The sequence below is a fragment of the Cebidichthys violaceus genome, unplaced genomic scaffold, assembly GCF_023349555.1.
Source record: "Cebidichthys violaceus isolate CVI_PGR_0920_01 unplaced genomic scaffold, fCebVio1.0.p SCAF_1, whole genome shotgun sequence".
Taxonomy (NCBI): domain Eukaryota; kingdom Metazoa; phylum Chordata; class Actinopteri; order Perciformes; family Stichaeidae; genus Cebidichthys; species Cebidichthys violaceus.
In genome coordinates this window covers 4,132,275-4,142,837 of record NW_027176262.1, presented here as the reverse complement: position 1 = coordinate 4,142,837, position 10,563 = coordinate 4,132,275, and the positions used below count along the sequence as shown (strand labels likewise).

Genomic DNA, 10,563 nt, shown 5'->3' with positions numbered 1-10,563 from the left:
GCAGCTAAATCCAGACACCTGAGGTGAAACGAGGACGAAGCAGAGAAGCAGTGATATACAAAATGTAACTCCAGAAGGTATCATAAGCTAAGTTACAGGCATTCAAGTGTGCACACAATTGGAGGAACTCCAAATGTAAAAAGGTCAAATATAGAAATGAAGCGTTGTGACATTGTGTGGAGGAATAAGCCCCGCTCATCGTACCTTTCGGAGTGACAGTGAGCACCGTGTGCGAGGTCGGCGACCCGTGGACGTCGGGGGGGTTTCTGACGGAGCACGTGAACGTCCCGTTGTCCTTCAGCGTGGCGTTGATCAGAGAGATCGACGCTTCGCCGCGGGCCGGGACCCCCAACCACTGGATGCGACCCACAAACTGACCGTCAGGCGGAAGGAACGCCCGCGAGGAGAAGTGGAAAAACTGGAGAGGGGAGAAAAAAAAAAACATGTAAATTTTATTTGCATGAAACATATATGGGTGTGCGCTGTGGGCGAGGCTGTTAACACCGTCTTTTGGTGCCGGGAAGAAGGAGAAATAACTCAAAGTAGAAGAAAAAAAAAAAAAAAGACGAAACGGTGATGCATTATGCATTTCTTATCCTCCTAGACATGAATGGTATCATCTGGAACGCAATACCTAAGTAAACTGTGTCTCAACGACCGGCTCTCTTCTTCAGACTGCATAATAAGAATCATCGTCACTCCTAAATCTAACTTGTAATTTTTTTTCGGCCTCAGGGAAAAGTGTCTGAGCAACAGGTGGCAGGACAGATGGTGGTGGGACATTTTCTTTTTGGCAATATTGCTGATAGCAGAGCGAAGAGCGCTGCCTGTTCAGTCTGAGAAATACGAATCAAATTCTGATCGAGCACAAGGCCAAGAACACGCATGTGTGTTGTGTGTCTCGCTGAGAGAGAGAGAGAGGAATTCAGAACTACAGGTATCTCCAAAAACCGAATTTAGTTTAACATTTACCACATAAGTCTGTGTTTTCAAGAGCAGACTCCATCTCGTCGTTACTCCCACGCCAAGCTGACCCAGACCTCTCCACAACATGACATCCTGAGTGTGAGAGTGCTGAGTGTGCGTTTGCGTGCGTGTGTGTGTGTGTGTGTGTGTGTGTGTGTGCATGTGTGTGTGTGTGTGTGTGTGTGTGCGTGTGTGTGTGGGTGGAGAAGGGGGAATGGAAATGTGGAGATACTACAATATATGTTTTTCACACAGTAAACTCCAGAGTGTAGAGTTTGCGTTTAATACGTTTTATGATGTCCTGGTTAAATAATAGAAAAATAGAAAAATGCACAAGTGGTTTGGTGGAGATGGAAGGAGACATAGAGGTTGATTCTGAATAAATATGCTTTCATTGGTCTTAGATATTGTTTGTGTGCTGCATTATGTCTTATGTTGTCGTTTGACCCTTTGTTTACTTCCTGTACATTCTTTTTTTTTTTTTTATGAAAGCTGAAAGAAAAGCATGAGACGAAGGAAGATAAAGAGATGCAAGAAATGATTGAAGGGGGTACTGACCCAGGGTTAGGGTAGAGCTGAACACTTATATTTAATCCATTTATGACTGGTATGAATGAATCCACTGCAAAACTGCAGATGTTCTTATTGAAATACTGAACAAGGACAAATCTAGGTACAGGACTATAAAAGAAATTCTTACTTTTAAAGGGTTAGGGTGGGTAATCCTCAAAAACATTTTTGATATTTTTGTTGAAATTCTCTCTGTGGACTGTAATCGGCCCGTCCGATCAGTACAATCGTCCCAAATGTAACGACTGGACGGCTACCTGCCTGAGCATGTTCTGCCCGTCACCTCATTCATTGCTCGTCACCAGAGTCTTCCACAAGCAGCAATAACAACCACGGTTGTTGTTAAAGTTCATTATGATATGATTATGAATCCATAATTATAATTTGTGGGGTGTGGCTTTTGGGAGACGGAATGTCAGTGTTGCCGACTTGGCGACTTTCTTGCTCGATTTAGCCACTTTTGGAGCTGGAGGATCTTTTTTTTTTTTAAATCTAGCGTACTCTTGCTAGTTACCAACCCTAACTAAGATAAAGAAACAGAAATGCAATAGGAGTGACCGGTCATTCCTCTTCTCACTACGTCTTGTCCTGAGCTAGTTGAGTCACATAAATGGCTTTCAGATTATTTGCAGGATAAAGTCAGAGCTGCAGCAGAAGAGAGTTATCGATTTCCTCTAAAAGCACTATGGATGTTTTTTGCAGCGGACCAATTGATGCAGCTCCTTTCACATCAAAACAATAGAGCCCCATTTTAAAATCGCACAAGTGCAACGACGTCTTGGGGGAACAGACTGTGTGGGTGTCTCCAGAGCACACCTGCTCTTCTAACCCGTGTGGGCGCAGCAGCGTAAAGTGCAAAAGGGAATTTAAATCAAGAGGGTGTGGTCAGCCAATCACGTTACAGCTCTCATCAACAGCCGTGCCAATCACAGCGCATGACGACAAGAGCTCAGCGAATGAAACGCCGCCTTCTCCATGAAATCACAAATCTGCATCATGAGGCAGATGGTGTGGATTTTTTTTTTTTTTTTTTTTTTTAATTAAAAGCAGCTGTTCTCAACCACTGGGCCGGTCCCCCACTGGTGGGCATCAGAGCGCCATCTAGAGGGCAGCGGAGGTACTGACAAAAACGGTAAGAATAAATTAAAAATAAAAGAATTCGGTAATTCAAAAAAAAAAAAGGTAGTTTTTCATAAATCTGAATGAGCTTGTGGGCGTCAAGTAACAAAAAAGGTTGAAAAGGCTGTAAATTGCTACATTATCTTGAAATGGGACACTGCAGCATGTGCTTCTGAATGCATTCACCAATAAAACATGAACAGCAGATTTATGTATTTTAAAAGGGAATGGAAAGGCGGCCCGTGATGCACGTAAATGATGAGCTCCGGTAGTCCAAGGTCTCTCGCACATATATAAGAGTTATAATGCAGCATTGTGATGCGTGCCGGTTACTCTGTAGCAGCCTGGTGTCATAATTGCACTGCACTCCGGCACGCCGCTTCTCAAATCGGACGCTCTGGATATATATCAACATATTTTGCCGCGCTGCAGATGGCTGCAGGGATTCGATGAACTGAAGTAGAAGCTTTTCACACAGTAGAAATCAGCCAAGGGCAACAGAATAACTTATATTAACTTATAGATATTGCAGCTTTATCAACATTAAACGTTCTTTTTTTTTTTTAACGCAGATTCAAAACGCATCTACTGGTTGAGGAGTTTTTACTTAAAATGTATCATTTCCATTCTAATTATTGCCTTACTTCAGCGCATTGCTCCAAGTATTTACTTTTAGTTTCGACAAAATCACCAAATTGGCAGGCGAGTGACGCTGCGGAAGAAACAGACGTGGCTCTATTCTCAACGTCAAGAGACATTTTCCACCAAAATACCAACGAATCTCTTCGCAACAAGAGTGGCGGAAAGAAACGCGGCTGCACGTCTCAACACTCGACTACAAACAGCAGCGTGGAAACGCTTTGCCGGAGCAGATGAAAGCAGGCTGTCAATGGGAATATAAAACAGAAGTAAAAATAGAGATGTTTACAGAAAGTGTGAGTCACCGCAAACCCCAAGAGGTCCTTGAGCGTGCAGCCATAACTGGCCACCCAAAATATGATGCAGTTTGCTGCAGCAGAATGAGAGATTAGACACGGTCACGGTCACGGACGCAGACGTGCAACAATGACCTTCTTCAATGATCTTCTTGGTCGGAGAAAATAAAGATCCATCTTATTGAAAATGTGTCAAATCAAGAGTAGAATTACTGCCTGAAGGTTTGCACACGAGGGTGAATGTCAACATAGATAACTGTGTATGGCTTTTCAATAAACTGAGGCATAAAAAAAAGCAAAAGCAAACAGAATCATTCTGAACAATCACGGACACTGATACCGTTTTATGGTTTTACAACGGTGCGTCTGTCAGCTGCAGGACTGGTCGTAGGCCCGGCTGATCATTGGAGGACTTGGCAAAGCTCGGCCTGCAGCTTGAAGTCCTTCACTACGTGAGAGTCCGCTCAGTCTCTTTAAAGTCCTGAGAAATGCTCCAACACGGCCGAGGCTTCTGGATTGTTTTCACCTGGGGGGGGGGGCAAACCAACCTACAAATCCATATGACGACTTAGACAGAAGCTTCCAAGTAATCTGCAACATTTTAAAACAGTGCCCAACTGAATTATTCATCATCTTAATTGATTTATTAACCACATTCTGCTCAATTAAATTCGCCGATTACCGTCGGCTTCCGCTGATATTAGACCGAACGTTCGGCCTCACCGCTCCGATCTAAAAAAAAAATAATAATAATGAATTCTCATCAGGAGGATGAGGTAATTATGCAAGTCACTGAAGCACTGCAGCAATTCAGATTGACACTAAAGCTTCGGCTGCAAAAAAATTAAATAAAAAAAAAAAATCCTATTTTCTGACGGCGCTTTTCACATGCTTATTCATGGTCTTACCCAGTGTGATATACGACTGGGGGACACACAGGCCAACCAACCTGCCAGAACTGTTAATGAAATTGGATGGAAAGTAAATGAAGGCTTAGAAAAAGAAAAAACGCCCGTACTTGGTTCCATCTTTGGGCCGTATTAAGAAACCGCCACACATATTTCATTTGTGACAAACAGAACAAACTAGTACCGGCTCGAAGGACGCTCGGGCACTGCGGCGGCGTTTCCTCAGGCGGCAGCCGGCACACCTTTCTTTACCAATACCAGTTTTGTGGAGTAATACCACGCAATCTGCTGACTGCACACGCACTCTGAACACCCTCATAATGTGCACCAAGCCCTTCCTCCTCCTCCTCCTCCCTCTACACGCCAAAACAACCACATCTTAATGACTAAACCAACAGCAACTCCATAACAGCGGAGCCACAAAACATTAGCCTCCACTTAACTCCTGAGTGCTCCTATAGGAAATGAGAGCATATAGGGTTGCAGCCACCACACTATGGATTCCCATGGTCCAAATGCAATTACATAATACCACACTCGACGGTTATCTTCAACTACAAATGGAACTTCTTAAATTATGCGGCGTTTTTTTTTTTTTAGTGGCTCGGTCGCTGAAACTGAAGCCGGACCGCGCGGGGTTAGAGGACTGAGTGCTGTTATGGGTTGAGAAAGGAAACATCTGAAGGCACTTCGAACGAGACCGCGAGATCGCCGCAGAGGAAGAGGGGTATTATGGGTGCTGACCGGCCAGGGGTTTCCCGGGGATGGGGAGGCCCTCCGGAAGACATAATGGCTGGGCTGTGGAATGCGGAATGGGCATAAAGCTGGACATTAGCTCAACGGTGATGCTAATAAATAACGCTTATTGGTACACACACACACACACACACACACACACACACATTAGACTGAGGGGTTTGCTTCAGGGCGCATGCACTCGTGGAAGGTTCAGGAATCAGGAGTCAGGCTGGCCAAGAATGCAAATAAAGCAGCCAGATATTCAAACAAGTCGTGTTTATACAGAGGGAGCTGTGGAGGTCACATACCTGAGCATTCTTACAAAATAAAAGGAAATAACTTCAGTAAACATAATAGCAGTTAAAACTAATTGAGGCTGCAACTAGTTTTAATTGTTGAATATATATTAGGAGGGGGATTTTGTCCCGTTTTTTTAAATCCTGTTATGTAACTCTGACAGACACAAAAAATAGGAACGTCAGAAGCACGAGATGACGTCTGACTTCTTTTGTGGAACGGTCAAAAATTCCTAAATATTCAAAGTATTTTCATAACGTGCAAAGAAAACTTTTGATTTTTAAATTGATTATCATCATGATTCTCAATCAACCAATCGTTACAGAAGTATTTATTTGTGTTCACAGTTGTTGTGATGAATGTCTACTCACCGTCTGTGGAGCCCCTCCACTCTGGGGCCTGTAGGACCAGTCCACCGTCATCTTACTGGTCGGCCTACTGGTGGACGTAAAAGTACAGGACAATGTGACGGCGTCCCCTTTAGATGCATGGAGCTCCGCCGGGGTGTTCACTATGATGGAGGAGACTAGGGAAGGGGCTGAGGATTGGAGGAGAGAAGGAGTGTACGAAAAGATGACGTTAGAGCGATGAAAAAGAAGAAAAAAAAGGAAATGTGATACAAGCAGATTTTGAAGTACTTTAATTTTGAAATGCTACATCAGAATGTCCTGGTTCTCTCTGAGTGACACCTTGAGGTGGTTTGCTATTAACCTGAAGTGAAATTATTTTGTAACTATGCACCATTTCCTCTAAAATCTAATCTGAAGTTAGACAAATTGTCTCATGAATGTGATTTGAAGTTCGCTCATGTATGTGATTTTGAAGGGCTTTTATTTTGAAATGCTACATCAGAATGTCCTGGTTCTCTCTGAGTAACACCTTTAGGTGGTTTGCTATTAACCTGAAGTGAAATAATTTTGTAACTATGCACCATTTCCTCTAAAATCTAATCTGAAGTTAGACAAATTGTCTCATGAATGTGATTTGAAGTTCGCTCATGTATGTGAGGGCTTTTATTTTGAAATGCTACATCAGAATGTCCTGTTTCTCTCTGAGTGACACCTTGAGGTGGTCTGCTATCAACCTGAGGTCAGATGATTTTGTAACTATGCACCATTTCCTCTAAAATCTATTCTGAAGTTAGACAAATTGTCTCATGAATGTGATTTGAAGTCAGCTCATGCATGTGACAAGAGCAGATTTACATGTTTGGGTGACCTCCTGTTTCCTTAATGGACAAAAAGAGATCGGGGGACACATTGCGAGCGAGACATTTTACTCACTTACTGCGAGTTAGTGACTAAACTAACCTGACAGCACATACATGTCCGCATTGCGGGGGACATGAAAAGTGTCCGCACAGCAAATCCCTCCAGATGAACACTGAAGGAATTCTCACACGAGTTCCTCACCTCGTTGTATCCCGATTGCTACACGTCTGTCTTCAGCGCGCTTAGAAAAGCTTTGTCCCCGTGTCTGATTTTACAGCGTTATCACGTTATTCAGAATGTCACGGGAGGCCGGGCCAGAGCAACGTTTGCAACAAAGTTACACTTGAGGGGTTTGCTCGGCTGCACCCATGAACACTTCTTTAAAGAGAGAGGACTTTACAATAACATTCAAGTTATCATAAAGCCTTTTTTCTTAATAAATACTGGGTTTCGTTGATTTCCATACCTCAAGAGAGGTGTAGAAGCCAAGCATGCCAGGACAGCTGGTGTAGGACAATCCATCCACAACCAACAAACTGACAGAGATGAATGCACCACCCTTTTCCTCCACAACACAGAATATCTATTATACCAATCCAAAAGGTAGATATCAAGCTGTTTCATTGAATACATGACAGCTGTGACCTGCTGGTCACAGCTGGAGGAAGAGCTGGAGGATCGCCACAGTCATTAGAATTCATCCTCCTGGGGCCTTTAACATCTTCAGCTATTTCACAGCGATCCATCCCATAGTTAAGATACGTCAGTCGGGACCCAAGTGGTGGGTTGACACCGCTGGCGTGGCTAAAAACAGAAAGCTACCGTCATAACGTTCTATTGTCCCCCCTGGCATGTCAACACCCCATTTGTGTCCATTAATACACATTTGTGTCCTCCAGTCCATTTCAAAAGCACAAGCCTCAAACCGCTTTTTTTTCCCCCCCTCCAACGATGAAGCGACTATCAGTCCTGATGCTTCCCATCTCACACCGACCACATTTTCCATCCGACACCCGAAAATAGCCTGCGATAAGGACAAAGTTTACGCTACGCTAGAAGATAGCACGCCATCAGCCCGACTCATCTACAAAGACCTCCACGAGGGGGGGGGGGGGACACGAAGAAACAAAGCCATCTCTTCTGTAAATGTGGGGAAATCAAGCAGAGGGGGCCTTGAAAGCCGAAAGCACACTCTTGAACTTGAAGACGTGATCAGTGGTGGGAGCTCATCAGCGGTGATGTCGACACCTAGTTTCTACAAGACGTATTTAAAGAGAGGAAGAATATATATATACACAAAGGTGAGCAGGAAGGCATTCATGGTGATATCTTCACAGATGGATTGACTCTGCGAGGAAGAATTGTCTGCATGTGTGTATACTGGAAAGACAATGTTCCCAAACATTACAAAGTGTAATCAAATAAAGACAAACCATAATGATACTAATCTGCAGCAACATTTATTTTTATATGCAGCCCTGTGTGCTCTGACCGAGACACACAGCAGCCATTACTGCTTCTTTTTATTATTCCTTATTAAAAAGAAAAACAGATCAGATGGATTTCAGAGCGAGTTGAGCAACTGCCCACAGTTCAGAGCCATGTTTGTAATGTAATTGGCAGAAAGACAGCTGCTCTTAAGTCACCGCATACCTGTTGTCAGAGGCAGCTTAAAGTTTAATACACTTAAACGGGATTGTTTGACCTTGTTACAACTAGTTTAAGTCAGTAACTGACCGACATGTATGGCTTTAAATGTGTCCGGGGTGGCATTAGGCTTAAAAACAGAGGTATTGCGTAAACCACGTAAAAAAAAAAAAAAAAAAACTTCTTCGTGGGGTTTCATAGTGTTTACTGAGCTTTAGGAGAACTGTTTTCATGTTGGCATCGACATTAAACGTGGACAGTTAAATGTGAGCTTCATGTTACAGGGAATTCCAAAAACCGCCCCGGTTAGTATCGCGTGGACGTCCCGGGACAAACGTTCGGTCGGACAGGAGTGTTCGCCCCGCTGCGTTGAAACACACACAAGAGTCGCGAGACAGCGGCGGAGCTGCGGCCTGTTTTTTTTTACTCACCGAGAAAGACGACGAGGCACAGCAACAGCGCGACGTTCAGGGAGCCGGTCCCTCGGCGTGGTCGACGCATTTTCAGTTGTGGAAACGGGTTCACTCGCGTGACGATAAAAGGTCCCAAGTTGCGTCAAAGCTTCGGAAAAACTCCGTCCATTATCTATTTGGTCATGACTCAGTTTCTCCGTCGCGCCTGTGCAGACTGTGCGGGCTGACGGTCCTACCTGACAAACAGGTGTATCAGGAAGTGGCCGACGGATCCCTGAGAGGAGAACAACACCGAACTGTCACACTTAAATGAAGGAAGGAGGACATAACAGACATTATATCAACTGTTCACTACTTTAATATGCCACTGTGATACGGGTCTGTGCCATAAATAGACTCTGAACGTTGCTAATCATTTGTAAAAGGGACTAGAGTTTAACAAGCTACTTTTTTTTTAATAACTTGCACATTACAGAGAAACTCAAATAAAAAAAAATAATGATAATAACATAAACATTATTAATAACAATATTCTAGTTATTTTCAGAAGGCAACTATTTTTCATATATATATCTTTTATTTTTTGGTTTAGTTTAGAGGGTATAATTAAAATTGTGTTTCATATTTATTCTCATTATTATCTACCCAATATCTCCCTCGTTGCCAGTGTTTTGGTACATTTTGTAAAAAAGAAAAAAATATATAATTTTTTAATGAAATCTTAAGCAAAGAGGTAAAAATGAAACACAAAAGTATATGTGGTTTACATTTAGTACCTTGTCATTTGCAAGTTCCTTCATCATTTCAAGTGTTGATTGTGAAAAATAAAAGTTATGGAGGCAGTTTGACTTTTTTAAAACAGGCCTGGGCTGTGGAGTCTAAATAAAAAGCATATTAAAATATCTCACATTCTCTTTACCCTCATATGAACCCTCTGTGTGGAGGCCAGAGGCAGAGTCCTTACTTTATCTCCCCAGCCAGCTTCTGTATAAAACCACGGATGCTCTAGTGGGACTCCCCTGCTATTTCTAGGCATATCCCTGTCCCCAATCTCCTGTCTTTACTGTTGTAATTATCTCTAATGGGAGAAGCCTTTGCTGGATCATTTTCACTCTGGTGTAATGCTTTATCTCTCCACTACATGTTTATACAGAGTCCCTTTGAAGTTTTATTTATGCCTTTATTTGGGCTGGATTTGTCAGTTACATCTTTACATCCATCTGGTCTGCCTGCAGCGTTTCCTCCATCCTGACAACAGAGACACGCTGCAGTCGTGTTGTGTAACCCCATTTCATGTCATACCAGAGGATATATATCCAATGAGAGCAGCATCCTCTGTCACTCTGGGTCCTGCTCCCTCAAACGCACTGTGTATAAAACAGATGCGTGCCATAATCTGATTCAGTGTTTGCCAGAACTACAACCTAACTGAGCAGCGTTTTATTTGGAGTTGAATACGTAACAGCATGGCGCCACGAGAAAAACAATTTCTAAACAAATAATCCTGACTTCTAAGAAGAAGCTAATCGTGTTGCAGAAAACTAATTTGATGCCGAATTAATGAGTGTGAGGAAAATGCTTATTATTAACTTTGCAACCTAACTTGATTAAAAAATAAAAAAGCAGCCATGCCTAGAGGCTCTCTAATAAGTGAAACGTAGGGTTGCCATACAATAAATAAAAATGAACGCTTAACTAACTTCTAATTAATTGCAGACCATGTGGAACTAATGACTGTAAGAAAGCAGTCTGGACAGCG

At 42.9% G+C, this 10,563-nt stretch overlaps 1 protein-coding gene across 1 annotated transcript in view; it reads right to left on the bottom strand.

The window, feature by feature from the left end:
• mpzl3 (myelin protein zero-like 3) overlaps positions 1–9,044 on the bottom strand; it is a 12,684-nt gene extending 3,640 nt beyond the window's left edge. The window contains exons 1-3 of the mRNA XM_068707023.1: positions 8,823–9,044; positions 5,905–6,071; positions 205–418 (exon numbers count right to left, since the gene is read on the bottom strand). Of these exons, the coding sequence (XP_068563124.1) occupies positions 205–418; positions 5,905–6,071; positions 8,823–8,892 (451 nt within the window). The 5' untranslated portion in view covers positions 8,893–9,044. The remainder of the gene's footprint in view (positions 1–204; positions 419–5,904; positions 6,072–8,822) is intronic.
• Between the last annotated feature and the right edge of the window lie 1,519 nt (positions 9,045–10,563).